This window comes from Schistocerca nitens, chromosome 12 (genome assembly GCF_023898315.1).
Source record: "Schistocerca nitens isolate TAMUIC-IGC-003100 chromosome 12, iqSchNite1.1, whole genome shotgun sequence".
In the NCBI taxonomy this organism is placed as follows: domain Eukaryota; kingdom Metazoa; phylum Arthropoda; class Insecta; order Orthoptera; family Acrididae; genus Schistocerca; species Schistocerca nitens.
Window position 1 is genome coordinate 5,824,338 of NC_064625.1, and position 20,861 is coordinate 5,845,198.

The following is a 20,861-nucleotide window of genomic DNA, read 5'->3' on the forward strand; positions in this document are numbered from 1 at the left end:
AGCATCCGCCATTCGTACAATTGACTGGATGCCAGAGTAAGCAGCTTCGTTGTTGCCCTTGGAGGCTGGTGTTTCTGGTGTTTCAGCATGGGTAAGTCCCTAGTACTTCAGAAGCACTTGTGCTATTGATCTGTAAATGTAATCGTTTCATGTACTCCGTATACTATGTTGCAACAATCAATCTCGAGTGAATTGGAAACCGCTAATAGCCTGTAGTAATATTTTTCTAGCAATGTATAAGCAAAACACCACTGACAGTCAGTCACCAATGCATCTATCTCACAATTATATATATCGTATCTCGTACAACAGTAAAAATCCTGTGCTGAAGGCCAACAGCACATTACGGCATAACAATCTACATGCCACCACTAATTTCTGTTCTGTATAGCTGAGATTTAATTTTACTTTACAGAAACAATGTCATTACTGTGAAGTATGTGCACATACAATTAAAAATTAGCAGTCGCAGCACTGAGTCATTAACTGAGAAGTATTATTTGAGAAACTGCAAACATTTTTTATTGCATGCGTGAAAATCACAAAAGATCCAACTTACACGGTTACCCTTATACATAGTTGTTCGTGATATATAAATTCGTTACAATATTGTATCAAATACTGATTTATAATATAATACTATTATATTGAGTTAGAAAAGAACCCTGCACCACAATGACACCTAGAGATCTATAAATGTAATATTGCTCTCTTAAGTACATTTGCAGCTAGCTTCCTCATTCAGTATGGTATTAACAGTGTAAATTCATAATAAAAGAGATGAGCCACATAGCATACATTTCAGCATTCCAAGCATTCAACTGCAGATATATCTTTAAAAATATATGCATATATTTTCTTACAGTTCCATAAGGTTCCTGCTTCAAGAACAAATTTCAAAACAGTGCAAATTTGATATTATTTTTGTTCTCTCTTTAGAAAGAAATACAGCCACATTACAAAAACAAGCAGTCAATATATCGGCACTTCTAGTGGAAAATTTAGCGAATTGCTAATCACTTTATCAGGAGTTACTATCAAACAAAACATACCCTTAATTATCATTGCTCAAGACAATATGAAAATTAAAATAATGCACACTTCAATAATAATAAAATTATTACCTATAAATATAATTCTGAAGCATAGCAATGAAGGTGTCTGAAACTTTCACACTATATCAAAGTGATTCAAATTAAATCATTCATTTGCCAAAGCTGTTAGGGTGCAATATATAATCAACATTCATATCAACACTACCTCTGTAGGGTCATCTACTATGGTCAATTATTACACACGAACTAATAACACAAACTGACTGTAGGAAAAGCAGATACCAGGCTGATTTTAATCTGATGGAAATGCAATCAAACCACAAATAATGTAGTTGACAAAACTTCAATCCTCTCTAGTTTTGAAGTATTCCTTGTCAGTTTTTGGTCCTTACCAGGTAGGATTTAAAAAATAAATAAAATTAATGCATGTTCTGTCACAAGTTTATTAAATCAGTGGTAGAGCAAAACGAAATGCTCAATTAACTCCAGTGGCAGATGCTACAAAAGAAGTCTCACGGCCCACACAGCAGCTCACGGCAGACATCTGACGGTGCTCTCGTTTTAAGAAATCGGGCTATTTACTCGACAAATGATAAAGTAGTATGGTGTATAAGAATGTAGGTGCAGAACAGCAAATTATGAAACCAGGAAGAGTGGGGAAACAGGTGGCAAAAAAGAATCTCTCTTCAGCTCTACAGAAAGTCAAGTGAGATGAAAATTTGAATAAAACGCTGAATGAAAACTTTCAAAATGTGATTAAGGATACTAAATAGGTATAAAGTAATTAGCATACGAATCATATGACGTCTACAGTTAACTCTAAATAATGAAGAGTAAAGTTAAAAATTCAACAAATAGACGAGTCATTGATACAAACAGAAACAAGAAAGAGAATGTTTATTAGCCTATTGGCGACTCTGCGCCTCAACAGAGCTGTTACCATTACTCACATTCAACCGATGACTTCCCATTGATGTACCTCCAATGAAGCCTGATAACAGGCAGCAAGGTAAACCAACAGACACCTTCAACAACATGCTCCAGTGTTTTCTAGACCACTTGCTCAGTGTAAATAGGTTAGTTCTACAAATTACAAACAACAGTAGCAACTGATCTTCAAATAACTTAAGACAAGTGAATAAAATTATGACTTACTCCATAATACAGAGCTTCAATGGAATGTTTAGTTTTTCTTTGACTAGTTAATCTTTTTTGACTGTTTCTGACCTACAGAGGAAAGAAAGGCATAAAAGGTTACACAAAACTCACAGCCTCTGTATTCTTGTAAGATCTTCAAAATTTGAATGCTACTCATATTGCACAGCTGTGAAAGAATTTCTGGAGGAGGATTCCCAAGTCTCCAGAAATGTACAAAAACAGTTACGTGATCCCACACACGACCTCGGCGAGGCAAGTCGACTGCTCTCTAGAGCTCTATAAAGAACTACAAAATTGCACAAAAAAGTTCAAATCCAATTCCATAAATTTCTAAAAGGATCAAATCTCTTTTCATCAAGCCACTCTACAAATCATTATTGCAGCACACAAAGTATTATAAAAATGGTCAAAACAACAAAAGAGTTTTGCATGTGGATACAGTTTTGTCCACAGAGAATACGAAACATTTTCTTTTCTTTGCTCAAGAAAGAAAATATTACATATTTTTTGCTGTACTAATACTCATTATCGCTACTCCCAAAGCCTTTGCACGGCTGGAAGTGAAGTACAGCGTGAAACTAAGTACACGTGAAGTACAAATTGATGTTACTTCTACACAAATGGAAAGAACACACTGTACCACTGGTATTCGTACACATGTAACTCACAGATCAAAATAGTAAACTGTTCCAAATGAAAATTTCCAGAAAAGCAACCATTTCCAAAAAATCTAAAGGCCTGCATGGGAAACAAGTAGTCATTCATCTTATCTACTACCAAAAAAGTGACAAAGGAAAAAGCTATAGAACACTTGCAGATTGTTCCATTCGGCCAGTCTTTCCTTCACTTGCAAGAAATAAATGTGTTTACAATTACATAACAGTCACATTATGCAAACAACATCTTAAGTATCACCAAACAATGTTTACAATACATACGCATTTGTATATTAAGGATATAACATTATATTATTCTTACTTTTAAGAGATCTGGGGTGATTTGTCAATTTAACCTTTGGGAACCACCTGTGGAACAATTCTTAGAAAGATACAGACTCAGCTGGTGGGAATGAAAGATTTTATTGCTACGCCTTTAACAGAGGCACGTAAAAACAAAAGTTTAAACTTACTGCAACAGCGCAGAAACGCCACTTTAGCATTGTTTTTCAATGCGACACAACATAGTGGGAGGGGCGGGGGACTAGTAATTTGTAGCCTTGTACTAATCTCGCAGATAAGCACCACATAATCACATTATGTTCACAGGTATAACAATTTTTTTCTCCACTAGAATTCACAATGGTAAAACTAAACCAAAGTCAGTAAGGCAGCCAGCACAGCTATAGGAGAAGCCCTCTCAGAAGCGAAACATTCGTCGAGCTAGCACAGGGGGACCGCAGGGGTAGAATTCGCAGGTCCGGTACCCACAGCTCCGACAAGGAAGCTGTAGCAGGGACAGGGGAAAAATTGAACAGGAGCCGAGAAAGGGTTCACACTTCGGCACCGTCGTGACTTTCGGTATATCGCCGCTCGGCTTCTCTGGAGCGGGAGGGACTACGGTGACCGTCCCGAATCCACATCGCAGGCTGGGCTAGCAGGTGAGGAGCGGAGAACAGCACAGCACTCGTGACAGACTGCGGCATCACAAAATCAGGGAGTGCGGGAACAGCTTCATTGACGAGTAGTCTGTAAGGATCTGAAACAGTACGAGGAATTCCATGTCAGGTGGGGGAAAAACAAACAAACAAACAAACAAACACACACACACACACACACACACACACACACACACACACACACGCAGAGAGAGAGAGAGAGAGAGAGAGAGAGAGAGAGAGAGAGAGAGAGAATGGCGTTGCTTTCATCATTGTGGACACCCTGCATAGTGGTAGGCTGCAGCTAGATGTTTTACAGAAACTCCTTTGAAACATAACTTTTATTAAAATATCTGAGCTGAATTTCAGAATGGTGTGTATAAAGCCGTTTGGTTCTTATGTAGTTCTTAAGTGGACATTGTAATATTTTAGCCTGTTATTATTCTAATGTGCATGGTAAATCTTTTCATAAATAATGAATCAATGTTCAGCAAAATTTGTCTTGAACTGGCATTTACTCAATAAACAGTACACTGTTGGGTCACTGAAATGTGACACATTTAAACAGTTACGGTTCACACTGTTGTTATTCAGAATTTTGGCCAGAAACATGGTTTCCCTGAGTGGTCCAAAAACTAATTACATATTTAGCCAAAGTGCACAACTATGGATTCCTAACACGAGGATTTTTGTCGTGTTTGAAATCACTGATTGTTACATAAATACGACATTTAAAGAATACGGTACAGTGATAACAAACTGTGCAGAAAAGTGGGGTTACAGTTTTCCTACGTGTCGTTTGTATTTCAGCTGTCTGCGGCAGATCGGTCCGACCCGACAGCCCCAGTAAACGTGCCACTTGGTCGAGCCGAAGCTGTGGTTGCCTGGATGCGAGCTCCACACGTAAACTGAGACAATAATCTGTAGCAATGAATGGCGGCTCAAATGGAGGAGGAATCAGAAAATCCCTCTACTGTATTTACCCGAGTATAAGACGACCCTGAATATAAGGTGACCACCCCTTTTTTAAGAGGCTCCTTGAGAAAAACTTATTTTTAACATATTTTTACTAATCAAAATTACAAACTGATTTATTGACATTATTACAGATACTGTAAACTTATGCCATTTATGATTTTCTACATTTTGATAATACCAGAAGAAACAATTTTGATAATACTAGAAGAAACAAATTAAGCAAAACGCAATGATTTAGTTAATGTATGGACCATTCTCTTTCCCAACTTTTTTGCTTACTAACTCTGTAGGCTGTGGCATCTCTGTTTTCACAGTCATCATCTTAATAGCACAGTTGTAAAATTTTTACCTTTGTTGTCACAAATATTTGGCTCTTTCTTCCACATACGAGGAGGTACCCAAAAGTAACCGGAATCGTAATGCTGCACATCGTGTACTTGTAGTAGCAGGTTGTGCCACCAAAGAGTTGTAGTAGGAGCTCTGCCGAGTCATTCTGCCACATGGCGTCACCCAACAGTGAGAAGTGTGGTTTCTTTGGCAGTTCTTTGAGTGTGCGTACAGTGCAGACACGACACGAGGAAATAGCTAGTTCTTACGAACAACGTGTGGCAGTGAAGTTTTGTTTCTTGCTCGGCAAGAATGCAGCAGAAACTGTTTCGATGATTCAGACAGCCTACAAAGACCGTGCTCTTGGTAAAACACAAGTGTACGAATGGTTTTCTTGGTTCAAAAAGGGAGAAATGGTGGTTGAAGATCAGCCCCATTCCGGTTGACCTTCAACTGCTCAAAGCGAAGACAACATCGACAAAATCCGTGATCTCATCAGTGAAGATCGACGCAGGACAATCGACCAACTCGAGAACTTGTCCGGGTTGTCCTGGAGCTCAATTCAGCGCATCTCGACCGTCGATTTGGGGATGCGAAGACGTGCCGAAGCTTCTTACCACAGATCAAAGGGATCGTCGCATTCAAGCCTGTCTCAAAATGAAGGAGGCTCTCAGCTTTCACCAGTTTTTGGCATCAACGAAGATGACTACCTTGACCCATGCGCCCCCTATTTGCTGGATTTAGCACCCTCGGACTCCTTCCTATTCCCGAGGATGAAAAGAGACTTGAGAGGGAAGCGTTTTGCGGATGTGGAAGACGTAAAATGCAATGTCATGAAAGTGCTAGCAGGTATCAAAGAGGAAGAATTTAAAAGGTGCTTCTAACACTGGAATGAATGTCTGGACAAGGGTATTAACGCTAACAGAGAGTACTTCGAAGGAGATTAAGGTTGTATTTGAAAACAATAAAGTATATATGTTTTCTAGAAAGAAATTCTGGTTATTTTTGGGTCCCCCCCCTCTCGTATGCTGCTATTTCTCAAGTGGTAGTAATGATGGGACCTGAGAACACAGCTGTTTTTTCTGAATACATATCAGATTTCACTTCTACAATGACATGAGAATGTTACAATGACTTTCAAACATATCACCTGCCCAATGCTCTCTCGCTGGCTGTGTAGAACTAGCTGACCTCCCCCCCCCCCCCCCCCCCCTTTCATTCCATCATACGTCACAGCTAGCATCAATAACGTTGCAGCAAAAAACACATGAAAAGACTTACCGTCTCCTGCAGAACTCAGGGTGTATACGACCCGGGACAACCGGGAGATCCGGGAAAAACCCAGGAATTTTTTCATCCGGGAGAAAACTGGGAAAATACTCCAGTTTTGAGTGATATTAAGCCCTGGTGCAGTCTTTGGTTGGTCTGGAAAATGCTTGTCTTTACCCCACCACAGTTGTGCCAGAAAGGGAGACACGTTATCAGTTAGTTTGCAGCTAAATTTTTGTGGTTTTGACTGGTAAGAACCAATACTCTAACAAACGATATTACTGTATCCCGCTATTGCAGAATAATACTGCAGCAACAAAACATGAACGAGAAAAAAAAAAAAACCTTAAGTTGCAAAGGAAGAATTCAAAGAATTGATGAGTTTTACAGTGTCGAGGAAGAGTATACTGTCACTTAACACGGAAAAAGTGTATTTTCACCCGGGAGAAAGTGTATTTTTAACCGGGAAATCCGGGAATTTTTTTCCTTGTCCACGTATACACCCTGAGAACTGTATACTATTGTTAAGTATTTGTCCAATTTTATGTCAGTTCAATCATGACTACAAACTGATTCAGGCAAACTGCAGTTTAAACATGGTAGATATTCATAAATAACCAAAATACTTGATATAGATTCCCACAGTTGGCAACACGGCAAAATTTGCTGTTCATTCCCCTCCCCGCACCCATCCTGGCTTTCAGCCAATCTGTTAGTACTGTAACCTCTCCAACCCTTTCGTAGGGCTGAGCTTAAGCAGCTGTGACAAAGAGACTCAGTATCCTATACTGTGCAGGTCATATGTAACAACACCAACTAATTCATAAACAGAAGATTGCAATTACGATTCAGTCCCATTCTCGAACCTTGTCCCATGTTCTAGTGATGTCTATTGCTACTATGTCTACAAATGGTCTTGTTGCTGTAATTTATTCTAATATGATTTATTTACTTTGTTAGACATTTCATTCTGGATTAATTTTCCTTTTTGTTTCAACCGAATGTCACCACATTCTAGCTGATTAAAAGCTGGTAACATTTTCAACCAGTATTCTAATATGTTAACAGTGACCGAACTTCCCATTTGCCATCCACTTACTAAATTATTAAAGTCTCTCATAAACAAAAAAAAATATTGGTCTGGGTTCTGAATTAATTAAAGTTTTTTGAAGGACAACATTTCCGTTTTTGAATGTGACCTTTACATTAAAAGCTACACTAATGTTTGTGTATAGTATCCATAAATATGAGAACGTTTATTGCAAATCTGTTCAAATACAACAAAAATTTGTAAGATGGTAGAATTTAATGCTATTTCCTCCCGTGTTTCGCAAAATTGTCAAATCCTAAGAAGAGCAATCAACTGTTGTAGTGGCTACTTCACAGTTTTTCACGTACCTCTCGCACTGGCTCTGTGCGAGTCAATGTCACGTGACCGTTTGAGCAATGTCAATACTGCATATTGGGAAACTTCGAGCCTGTCGGAATGCGAGTATCATTTGCCGAGCTGTGCCTTTCTGAATTCTTCAAAATAAATCGGGTGTGACCTCAGTGTGCAAAGCCTCATCTCGAAATGTAAGACGACCTCTATACATTCTACTGAACAACGTAAAGAAGGTGACCTCAGCAGCAATAGTTTAATCTGCAAATAAAAGATGACCCTGTATGTTTTGAATGGCGAATACGGAAAAAAGCCTCGGCTTATATCAGGAAAATATGGTATTTTCAAAATTCTCTTAAAGGTGAAAACTCTGATAGCAACAACTATATAGTCACTGATAGTCCAAAGGATTTTGAAAGTAAAAAGCAAACCAGTGACTGAAGCTCTGGAAGACAGCAGTCAAAATGACACCTTTGCAAGAAATATTTGTGTAGAAATGCAGAAACTTCATGGAGTAAAAAGTGCTCCAATACATCTCTCTCCCAATTCAGCAATCAATCTGAAGCCGAAATTCAGTAAAATGTAGTTAAAAAATGTATAACACATCTCTAAAGAAATATAAAAGAAGACGAATCACACTCCAGTTGTTAGAAACTGTCATTCCCAAAATGAAAATGCAAGGCATAAAGGGCAAAGCTAAAGAGTAGAAAACTCACAATACATTCTGTGGCGGTGTTACCTGTGCTCCATGTAGGCAGGAGAATCAGCTCGGTGAGGATGACGGTAGGTGAAGATGAAAATTCTTCGAAATCTTAAGTGAGTGCAAAATACGAGCACGCACTAGCAACATATCTGTCTGGAAGAAAACTATTTTTGTCCACTTGGGCATACGTTAAGACAGATCAGCTTCAAGATGAGAGAAGATTAGAACAAGGCACATGCATTCTAAAATTTTTCTGACATTTGTAACTGAAGATTTGATTAATTTTGTTGCAGACAAAATAGATTTTATTTACACCAATGCAAGTGGACCACAAACACTAGATCCTCGATTGTCGAAGTGGGCAGAAACTGGATCGGAGGACTTTTGTTCCATCACTGCTACTTGTCTCCTTATAGCCCCTATGAAAATTTGCGACTACTGACCAAGACACATCTCTAGCACTCCAGTTTTGAGTGATATTAAGCCCTGGTGCAGTCTTTGGTTGGTCTGAAAATGCTTGTCTTTACCCCACCACAGCTGTGCCAGAAGGGGAGACACGTTATCAGTATTAGTATCTGCTAACAGGATGCGGACAATACTCTTAAGTACGTTTCATCTGTATCCAAATCTGTACACTGACAAAAGCCTATTTCTTTTTAAGGGTAATTACCTTTCTAACAGTATATTCCATCCAAATAAAGCAGATTTGGAATACATACATTTGTGCTGTGTAACAGTCCAGACGGATTACATTGTTAATTTTGGGCACACAACAACAGAAATTGGCTTCTACATATTGGAAAAAAGCAGCAAGATACTGGCAACACTTGCGACAAGCAGGTAGATTCTTTCCAGCTGTTATGTTTTTCTTCCCCCTTTTCTTGTAAATACCTTCAACAGTGTTATTTTTGGGCCGGATGAGGTCGATCTGGATGTAAACACTGGCACCGACTCGGTAGTACGAGCATTAAATCGTGTGATCTCAATTGCAGTGCCTAGGGAGAGAGGTCGTGGGTGTCCACCCGGCCCCACGGTCTCGAGAGCTAACTGTGCTCCGCAGATAAGTGCGCAGAGCAAGGAAGAGGTACCAAAGGACACCGAACGCCGCAGACCGTGCCTACGGACTAAACATATACCGGAATCTCCGGAAGCGATATAAAGGCAGGCTACAACAAGTTAGAGAGGAAATTGGCAACGTTTTGTACAAGATCAGCTCTCCAATAACCCTCGGGATACTCCATATAAACTAGCGAGATTCAAAACTGGAGCACCGACGATACTGTCGTCAATAAGAAGACTCGATCGGACATTTACCGAGAGCAGGCGAGAAACAACGGAAGAATTAATTGAAACATTACTTCCAGATGATCACCCCGACGGGGATTCACCAGATCGGGCTGAAATAAGAAGAGAAACGGAAGAACCGTACATTAACGACACTCCGGTATAACCTACATCCTCAACAGAAGAAGTCGCCGATATAATTTCGACGTCGAAGAAGAGGAAGTCTCCGGGACCGGACGGGATTCCGGCGGAAGTTCTGCAGACGGTCACCTAAGCTGGCGCCAGTACTCGCACAGCTATACAACAGATGTTAGGAGACTGGAAGGTTTCCAAATTGATGGAAAAATGCTGTTGGACGAGGATCTTGTCGAACCCGTCATACAGACCAATATGTCTACTGGACACCCTAGGTAAAGTTCTCGAGAAATTGCTCTGTGCAAGACTGCGGAGTCACAGGGAGCTGCACGGAACGCACGAATGGCAGTTCGGGTTCCGTCGAGGGAAATCGACCGAATTTGTCGCTTCGTCAACCTGCAGCTACGTAATCGGAATTACGGTGGACATATCGGGAGCCTTCGACAATCTGTGGTACCCCGCACTGTTCTCCCACTTACGGGAGGTGCAGTGTCCTCGGCCACCGTACGATCGATTGAGGGACTACTGTAGAAACAGGGTGGCTCGGATGACGACTCACGAGACAGCCGTCTCTAAGAACGTCACGAACGGATGCCCGCAGGGCTCGGTGTGTGGCCCCGTGTTTCGGGATATAAAAATGGAGCCGGTCTCAGATCTCTGGGGGATGACGCACGCGTGTCGGGGCCGTCGCCTACGCTGATGACCTTCTCGTCCCGGTGCGAGGCAATAGCAGGCTCCAACTGGAGCAGAGATGCAGACTTGCAATAGAAACAATCTCAGAATGGTGCAGGAAGTCTAAGCTGAGTGTTGCACCAAACAAAACGGAATACGTAATATTGAAAGGGAGCCTAAACAGAAACCCATCTAAAAGAATCAACGATTTGCAGGTATCTCGGGGTAATCCTGGACCGGGAATGGCACTTTGGCCCCCACAGTGAGTGCATCAGTGCAAAGGCGACTGTGTGCTCAATAAGTTAATCAGGATTGGACAACAAAAATTTCATCCGGTACCTCGAGTCTTAAGATTATACCACAGGAGTTTGTTACTCTCAATTGTGGGGTACGGGCCAGTGCACGGACACACAGACTGTGCAATGTGAGGCCCTCCGTGGCCATAAGATGTGTCCAGAGGGATATCTTACTCAGATCGATAGGTGACTTTGGTACCTCTCCAACAGATGGACTACTTGTAATAATGAGACTTTGTCCGTTAGATTTGCTTGTACAGCAGAAAGCTGCACATTATTGGTTGAGACAAGGGAACACAGAATGGGTACACAATATAATGGGTAAACACCTAATTAATAAACGAGAAATAAGGGAAGAGGTCTCAAACATACGGCAAGCGGATTAGGATAACTCCGATACAGCTCGGCGAGTACGTAAAGTCTTCCCGAATGTAAGGGACAGATTAAGGGTTAAACATTTCGAAGCAAGTGGCAGGGCACAGTACATTTTCTTACTGGCCACGGCCCTTACCCTGAATATTTATACCAGACAGGGAAAAGGGATTCAGATATGTGCGACTGTGGTGTCCGTCCGGGAGCCCCCAAACGTGTCGTGTTTGGGTGTGCTTCCCTCACAGGATCAGTTGGAGAAGAAAGGGATCAGCTAAGAACAGAAAATATCAATGAAATAATAGAGGATAATGAACAATTCATTAACTTTAAAAGACTAGTAGATAAAGTATCTCACATAATGTACGATCAATATGTCGGAAGATAACTCAAATTATTAGAGTACAACAGCTAGAAAGAGATGGGGAAATGTGGAGGGGATGAGAGCTGGCACTCCCGCCCACCCCCTGAGCTGCAGGGGAAGGGAGTGATAGAAGACGAACTGACGGGGGCCGCTGTCGCGGAGGGTGGGCCGGCGGGAGGACCACACAACGTGGGGTCGCTGGACTGCCCGACCACCCACGAGTTGGATCTCCTCGTCGGCGTCGTCGGAACCTCGGCCCCGATCATCCCAAATGCAGACGATGTAGAGTAAAAGCAGTGGTGGTGGTGGTGGTGGTGGTGGTGGTGGTAACTCAAATTTGATGTCGTAAAGCAGTGGAACAGATAGTAGAAGGCCCAGCTCCACGTGCCTAGGGACGGGCAACACGTGCGCGGTTCAACCGAGGCTGGACAGCGCATGCCTAAGAAGGCCGGAACGTAGATATAGTGTAATCAAACTAATTCAACATTAAAATAGATGAAGATTGAGGCAAAAATTGAACTGTAATTGGAAATAGTGAAAAGTAATTGTAACACTGTAAGTAGAAAACTAAACTCTCTAGATACTTGGTTCTAGAAAATGTAAAGTTAAGTAGAATCTGTATCCACTGTATTTTAGATTTTAGTAATGGCGATTAATGTAGATAAACGCTCCATTGTAGCAACAAGGTAATGGACCAGCATTGTAAATAAACGTGAAAAAAAGTACCAAAAATAAACATTATCTCAGGGCTTAGCCATCTTGACTTTATTATGCTTTAAATTCATTTGGTTAAGTAGAACTCCATAATTTTACAAATTAAAGGACATAATCCTATAGCAACTGCTGTTTTATCTAAAAGTCTTCAGTCAAACAAATCTTATCCATTACACAGTTAATCAGGACAGTAATTCCCGTAAAATGACAGCAGCTGAATGTATTGCTAATTACTGCAACGTTAAAACACAGAGGCTGCTGGGAGCCGTTTCATTCAATCTGTGGAAGAATATGACATGAAAAAGATCCGTGCCCAAAAATTATTGCACAATGTACGCAGACGAGTTTGCACGTGTCACAAGTTGCAAGAAGATGACGAGTTTCATCTAAATTCTATGCTCGAGAGTTTGTAAAGTGATTGTTTTGCAACCATTTATTGTGAACAGGCAATTAATCTTAAAAACTCTGTTATTTTGAAATAATATTTACTGCGCACATAATTTTCATTTTGATATAACAATCTACTTGAAAGGACAGTGATTCAAGGATGTTAATTAAATGTCTGCCCCACGTAATCTTCTGTCACCGCACTTTAACACTCACATTATAGAACATCAGTTGAGTGTAGTATGCAGCTAGCAATTTATAGGTGCATAAATTATAGTGAATGAGACTCAATCTGGATATAAACCATAGGTTATTCAATGACAAAGTGCAATTAAATATTTGTGATAAAAATGTGGTGTGGGCCACATAATATAAAATAGCCTACAACAGACGGCCAATTTTTGGCCAGATTTGACAGAGGCACAGCTACTGGAGGCATATTAGCAAAGGTAAATATGGCTACGCTCCACATTCACTAAACCAATTTCAATCGGAGGCACACTACGTCAAAAACTGATGTTCGAGCTCAGAAACGACTACAAAAAGCCAAAATGACAGAATCTACCCACGCACCATCTACGAGCCGCTGTAACAGCACCACTCTTGCTCCTAAAGCACTGCCAGTAAAGGCAAGGTCCGAGGTTCGAGTCCCAGTCGAGAGCACAGTTTTGATCCTATACAAAGTTCAAAGCAGTGCGTACTCCGGCACCGAGGAAAAATTTCATTCTGTAAACAATAGCGTGTGGCTAAGCCATTTTCCACAATATCCCTTCTTCAAGATTGCTAGTCCCACAGGATAGGCAGGACTTCCGTGAAGCTCAGAAAGTACAAGTGAGGTGCTCGTGGAAGCGAAGAGGGTGGGTTGTGAGTCGTGCCCAGGCAGCTCAGTCGATAAAAGCGCTGCCCGTGAAAGAGGAGGTTCCGGCTTGGCATCCTGACCCGACATAAAATTTTAATCTACCAGGAAATTTCAAAACAGTGCACAAACTCCTGCAGAATGAAAATTTCATTCTGTAAAAAGTGAAGCCGTCTGTTAGTTCCGACGAAAAAGGACCGACATTACTTTACTTTTTAGATGTTCTCTTTGAAGTGCCTCACCTCTTTCAGCTTATCTTTTGACAGCCTCGGCACAGATAGTTCGAAGCCTGTGCTGAGCAGCTTGCTGTTGTCCAGGTAGAGGTGCTTGTTGTACAACAGCTCCTGGTCAATGTACGGCGTCAGTGGAGTGTTCTCCACACCGTCCCGGGCGCAAGCCTCCGCCCAGGGGCCCATGTGCTTGTCGTTCACCTCCTCCACCACGCTGGACATGTCCGCCTGGAACAACTGTCGAAAAGTCAAGAATGTCGCGATGTGGGTACTGGGGACAAAAGGCCACATTAAAATGCACATTTCAATATAACAGTAATTGAAGCTGATAGCCAGACTGAATGTTTACTCACAGGCATACAGAGTATGAGCAAACTGAGAAACACAAACACAGTAAGCAGGTCTCAGCATACGGACTTAAAAAGCACTTTGAGTAACAGCACACACGTGTTGTCCTGAATGGTGAGTGATCACAACAGTGAAATGTGGTGTGGAGTGGGCAGCAATCTGATCACAATGTCTGCTGACAGTGTTGTCACATACTAAAGTGTTGTAACTGAGAGAATTGTAAGGGGATTTGTGACAAGTTGGAGAGAATTTCTATTTGGTGCCAAGAATGTCAGCTCGCTTTTAATGAGGATAAATGTAAATTAATGTGGATGGGGAGAATATACGTTCGTGTAATGCTCGAATACAATATTAATAGCATGCTGCTCAATAGGTTCCCGTCGATTAAATATGTAGGCATAACATCACACGAGCTCAGCTGTAGGGAAGGTGAATGGTCGAGTGCAGTTTATTAGGAGAGCTCTCGGAAAGTGCAGGTCATCCATATAGCAGACCGTGCACAGAATACTTGTGTAACCCATTCTCAAGTATTACTCTAATGTTTGGGATCCCCAGCAGGTCAAATTAAAAGATGAGATGGAAGCAATTCAGAGCTGTTGCCATTTGTTACCATTCGATTCAACCAGTATGATAAAGTTACAGAAATACTGATGTCTGCCCTTGTTACAGAAATACTGATGTGTGATATAAGCAGCACTCAAAATTTGTGAACTACACTGACACAACAGAAAGCTAGATTTCATCTATGCCCCTTTTGTAAAAGTATTGTTGCAGTATAACACAGTAAAGTGTTTCCTTACTTAGATACAAATTTCTGCATAAGATAGCAATATCAGATTTCAGAGAAAGAAACACACAGGTGAATGCATTTGTTCAATATATACAAAAACCACTGCTGTTCCATTTGAAAAAGCCGAGTTTGTTATTCATAGCTCTGTAATTTGCATAGCTTCGCAAAAAACTGCATCGCGATTGGATAGATTAAAAAATCTACTCACCAAGCAGCAGCACGAGAACACACACATAAAAAGAAAAATATTTTCCATATCTAAGCTTCCAGAGCCAATGGCTCCTCCTCCGGGTAGAAGTGCTGAGGGGAAAGAAGGGTGACAAAGTTTAGGAAAAGCAGTAAGTTTGAACGAGCCACCTAGAACCCCAGGTTAGGGAAGACATACCCTCCCTCTCCCCCCCACGAACCATGGACCTTGCCGTTGGTGGGGAGGCTTGCGTGCCTCAGTGATACAGATGGCCGTACCGTAGGTGCAACCACAACGGAGGGGTATCTGTTGAGAGGCCAGACAAACGTGTGGTTCCTGAAGAGGGGCAGCAGCGTTTTCAGTAGTTGCAGGATGACTGACTGATCTGGCCCTGAAACACTAACCAAAACGGCCTTGCTGTTGTGGTACTGCGAACGGCTGAAAGCAAGGGGAAACTACGGCCGTAATTTTTCCCGAGGGCATGCAGCTTTACTGTATGGTTAAATGATGATGGCGTCCTCTTGGGTAAAATATTCCGGAGGTAAAATAGCCCCCATTCAGATCTCCGGGCGGGGCCTACTCAAAAGGACATCATTATCAGGAGAAAGAAAACTAGCGTTCTACGGATCGGAGCTTGGAATGTCAGATCCCTTAATCGGGCAGGTAGGTTAGAAAATTTAAAAAGGGAAATGGAGAGGTTACAGTTAGATATAGTGGGAATTAGTGAAGTTCGGTGGCAGGAGGAACAAGACTTTTGGTCAGGTGAATACAGGGTTATAAATACAAAATCAAATAGGGGTAATGCAGGAGTAGGTTTAAAAATGAATAAAAAAAAATAGGGGTACAGGTAAGCTACTACAAACAGCATAGTGAACGCATTATTGTGGCCAAGATAGATACGAAGCCCACGCCTACTACAGTAGTACAAGTTTATAGGCCAACTAGCTCTGCAGATGAAGAAACTGATCAAATGTATGATGAGATAAAAGAAATTATTCAGGTAGAGAAGGGAGACGAAAATTTAATAGTCGTGGGGGACTGGAATTTGACAGTAGGAAAAGGAAGAGAAGGAAACGTGTTAGGTGAATATGGATTGGGCCTAAGAAATGAAAGACGAAGCCGCCCCTGGTAGAATTTTGCACAGAGCATAACTTAATCATAGCTAACACTTGGTTCAAGAATCATGAAAGAAGGTTGTATACCTGGAAGAATCCTGGAGATACTAAAAGGTATCAGATAGATTATATAATGGTAAGACAGAGATTTAGGAACCAGGTTTTAAATTGTAGGACATTTCCAGGGGCAGATGTGGACTCTGACCACAATCTATTGGTTATGAACTGTAGATTGAAACTGAAGAAACTGCAAAAAGGTGGGAATTTAAGGAGATGGGACCTGGATAAACTGACTAAACCAGAGGTTGTAGAGAGTTTCAGGGAGAGCATAAAGGAACAATTGACAGGAATGGGGGAAAGAAATACAGTAGTAGAAGAATGAGTAACTTTGACGAATAAAATAGTGAAGGCAGCAGAGGATCAAGTAGGTAAAAAGACGAGGGCTAGTAGAAATCCTTGGGCAACAGAAGAGATACTGAATTAAATTGATGAAAGGAGAAAATACAAAAATGCAGTAAGTGAAGCAGGCAGGAAGTGCAAAATGGCTAAGCAGGGATGGCTAGAGCACAAATGTAAGAATGTAGAGGCTCATCTCACGAGGGGTAAGATGGATACTGCCTACAGGAAAATTAAAGAGACCTTTGGAGAAAAGAGAACCACTTGCATGAATATCAAGAGCTCAGATGGAAACCCAGTTCTAAGCAAAGAAGGGAAAGCAGAAAGGTGGAAGGAGTATATAGAGGGTCTATACAGGGGCGATGTTCTTGAGGACAATAGGGGTGTAGATGAAGATGAAATGGGAGATATGATACTGTGTGAAGAGTTTGACAGAGCACTGAAAGACCTAAGTCGAAACAACCAGGAGTAGACAACATTCCATTAGAATTACTGACAGCCTTGGGAGAGCCAGGCCTAACAAAACTCTACCATCTGGTGAGCAAGATGTATGAGACAGACGAAATTCCCTCAGACTTCAAGAAGAACATAATAATTCCAATTCCAAAGAAAGCAGGTGTTGACAGATGTGAAAATTACTATACAATCAGTTTAATAAGTCACAGCTGCAAAATACTAACGCAAATTCTTTACAGACGAATGGAAAAACTTGTTGAAGCCGACCTTGGGGAAGATCAGTTTGGATTCCGTAGAAATGTTGGAACACGTGAGACAATACTGACCCTACGACTTATCTTAGAAGAAAGATTAAGGAAAGGCAAACCTACATTTCTAGCATTTGTAGACTTAGAGAAAGCTTTTGACAATGTTGACTGGAATACTCTCTTTCAAATTCTGAAGATGGCAGGGGTAAAATACAGGGAGCGAAAGGCTATTTACAATTTGTACAGAAACCCGATGGCAGTTATAAGAGTCGAGGGACATGAAAGGGAAGCAGTTGTTGGGAAAGGAGTGAGACAGGGTTGTAGCCTCTCCCCGATGCTATTCAAACTGTATATTGAGCAAGCAGTGAAGGAAACACAAGAAAAGTTCGGAGTACGTATTAAAATCCATGGAGAAGAAATAAGAACTTTGAGGTTCGCCGATGACATTGTAATACTGTCAGAGACAGCAAAGGACTTGGAAGAGCAGCTGAACGGAATGGACAGTGTCTTGAAAGGAGGGTATAAGATGAACATCAAACAAAAGCAAAACGAGGATAATGGAATGTAGTCGAGTTAAATCGGGTGATGTTGAGGGAATTAGATTAGGAAATGAGACACTTAAAGTAGTAAAGGAGTTTTGCTATTTGGGGAGCAAAATAACTGATGATGGTCGAAGTAAAGAGGATATAAAATGTAGACTGGCAATGGCAAGGACAGCATTTCTGAAGAAGAGAAATTTGTTAACATCGAGTATTGATTTAAGAGTCAGGAAGTCATTTCTGAAAGTATTTGTATGGAGTGTAGCCATGTATGGAAGTGAAACATGGACGATAAATAGTTTGGACAGCAAGAGAATAGAAGCTTTCGAAATGTGGTGCTACAGAAGAATGCTGAAGATTAGATGGGTAGATCACATAACTAATGAGGAAGTATTGAATAGGATTGGGGAGAAGAGAAGTTTGTGGCACAACTTGACCAGAAGAAGGGATCGGTTGGTAGGACATGTTCTGAGGCATCGAGGGATCACCAATTTAGTATTGGGGGGCAGCGTGGAGGGTAAAAATCGTAGAGGGAGACCAAGAGATGAATACACTAAGCAGATTCAGAAGGGTGTAAGCTGCAGTAAGTACTGGGAGATGAAGCAGCTTGCACAGGATAGAGTAGCATGGAGAGCTGCATCAAACCTGTCTCAGGACTGAAGACCACAACAACACCAGACGGGACGACATGGAAAGCCTCATTGTTGTGGATTGCACCCGACGAGATTTGCAAACCTGAGAGCTTAAAAGTTGGAAGACAGGGTAATATACAAGACAGACATTAGTGCTCAAACATCGTGCATGAATTTGAGTGAAAAGCTAAGTGCACTGTATGTAATAGACCTTGGAGGGAGACTGCAAAAAATAGATTCAGAAAATGAAAGATGTAGAAAACTGAAACAGAGTGAAGAAAAGTGTATAGGTATCCATCTCTATTACATACAGTGCACTTGGGTTTTCACTCTTTTAACTCGTGCACAATGTTTTAGCAGTAATCTCTGTCCTGCATATGATGCTGTCTTCCACCTTTAAGCTCTCAGGTCTTCCAATCTCGTCTGGCGCAGTCCCCAACAATCAGGCTTTGCTTCTCATCCCGTCCAATAGGCCTCCCCTGAACCAGAGTTCTCTATGACTTTTCGAAACTCTACCCATTTTTCTAAACCTCTCCGGTCCTTTTCCTTCTGTCCCCTTTCTTCTCCTTCAACCCTTCTCCAGAAGACCGAGCCACTGGCTTCAAAAGCTTGCATAAGTAAAACCTTTTTTGCACGCGTGTTCTCTTGCTGCCGCTTGGAGAGTCAATTTTTTTATCTATCCAATTACATTATAATGCCAAAAATTGATTGTTTTTGTTGTTAAAAATGGACATTGTTTAGTGAGGATTTCCTTACAATTCATATGGGTGTAAACAGCATTACTTAGTCTTAAATGGTTGCATAAATATTTGGGATTAACAGCTCAGCTGAATCAGCCTGTATGGGAATACTGCACGTAAATGCATTATTCATAGCGTGGACAAGTTCTACTACTGAAAGTCCAAAAGACAGATGTTCAGGAGAGTTTTAAACGAATTATTTCTGTCAGTGATAGAGTGCTCGAGTGCTCTCACCTTGCAGATGCTGGACAGAGTATTGCCCCAGTAATCGTGATTGATGTCAAATAGGTCTGACACAACGGAGCTGATATCTCCTTGCGTCGTATCTCCCGAATCGACGACGTGGTAAACCTGTCCGACAGTGTCATCGCGTTGTGCCAAGTGCAATATTGCGCGGCAAACGTCTTCCACGTGGACTGTATTCATGCGTAGGTCGCGACCCCACAGCAGTTTCATCATCTCTCCGAGGTGCCTGTATACGGCACCGATGACCAACCTCGGAGCTGAAACAAACACACACTTTTTTAATATGTCATTTGTGATATACAAAATCAAAGCCAATGCTACAGTAAAGAAAGTGCGCTTTGCTCTGATTTCCTTAAATTTAAATTAGAGGATGAAAAAACAGAATGTGACATCCTGTAGCAACTTAAATAACTGCCGCAAAGGTGTGCGAATCATTTATAATAGAAAAGCTTTACAGTTTGGCTGATATTTCTCGCTCAAATCTTAACTGTAAAAAATATTGAGATGTATTTTGTTGCCGCAAAACAAGCTGTAATCTGCACATACATCTACATATATATACTCCGCTAGCCACCGAGCGGTTTGTGGCGGAGGGCACAGTTTACACCGAAGTCATATTTCCTCCCCTGTATTCCACTCGCGGATCGTGAGAGAAAAAGGACTGTCTTAACGATTCAGTATGAGCTCTAATTTCCCTTATCTTTGAATTCATTCTCAGTGAAGATCAGATTTTGAAATTTAGTGAGCAGCCCCTTCCGGGGTCCCACTTCAAACTATCTGTGAGATTTTTAATGCTCTTGCAATGGCTAAATTTACCAGACACGGATCTTGCTGCTCTTTTTTGGACCTTCTCAATCTCTCGAATCAGACCCAGCTGGTAAGGGTTCCATACAGACGAACAATACTGTAAGACTGGACAAACTAACGTATTGTAAGCAGTTTACTTTGTCGAAGGAATGCATCGCTTCAGGATTCTACCAATAAACCGCAATCTAGAGTTCTCCTTACCCGTTACTTATGTAATCTGATCATTCCATTTGAGATCATTTTCAATAGTCACACCCAGATAGTTGGGGGATGTTACTGCTTCCAAGGACTGGTCATTTATTTTGTACTCGTACATTAATGGGTATTTTTGCCTTGTTATACACAGTAGGTTACACTTACTAATGTTGAGAGAGGACTGCCAGTCATTACACCACGCATTTATTTTCTGCAAATCCTCATTGCTTTGTTCACATCTTTCGTGTGATACTACTTGACCTGTAGACTACAGCATCACCGGCAAATGGTCTAATGCCACTGTCAATAGCATCAATCAGATTGTTTACGTAAGTCGTAAAAAGCAGCGGACCTATTACGCTGTCCTGGGGTACACCTAAAGTTACACTC

The 20,861-nt window shown here is 41.3% G+C and overlaps 1 protein-coding gene across 2 annotated transcripts in view; it reads right to left on the bottom strand.

Annotated features, from left to right (window-relative positions):
• Window positions 1-502: 502 nt before the first annotated feature.
• LOC126215081 (uncharacterized) overlaps window positions 503-20,861 on the bottom strand; it is a 39,188-nt gene continuing 18,829 nt past the window's right edge. The window contains exons 5-7 of one of the 2 annotated variants that reach the window (XM_049941729.1): window positions 19,458-19,726; window positions 13,785-14,009; window positions 503-3,908 (exon numbers count right to left, since the gene is read on the bottom strand). In XM_049941729.1, coding sequence (XP_049797686.1) covers window positions 3,855-3,908; window positions 13,785-14,009; window positions 19,458-19,726 — 548 coding nt within the window. In that variant the 3' untranslated portion in view covers window positions 503-3,854. The remainder of the gene's footprint in view (window positions 3,909-13,784; window positions 14,010-19,457; window positions 19,727-20,861) is intronic. The other variant, XM_049941730.1, reaches the window with a different exon arrangement.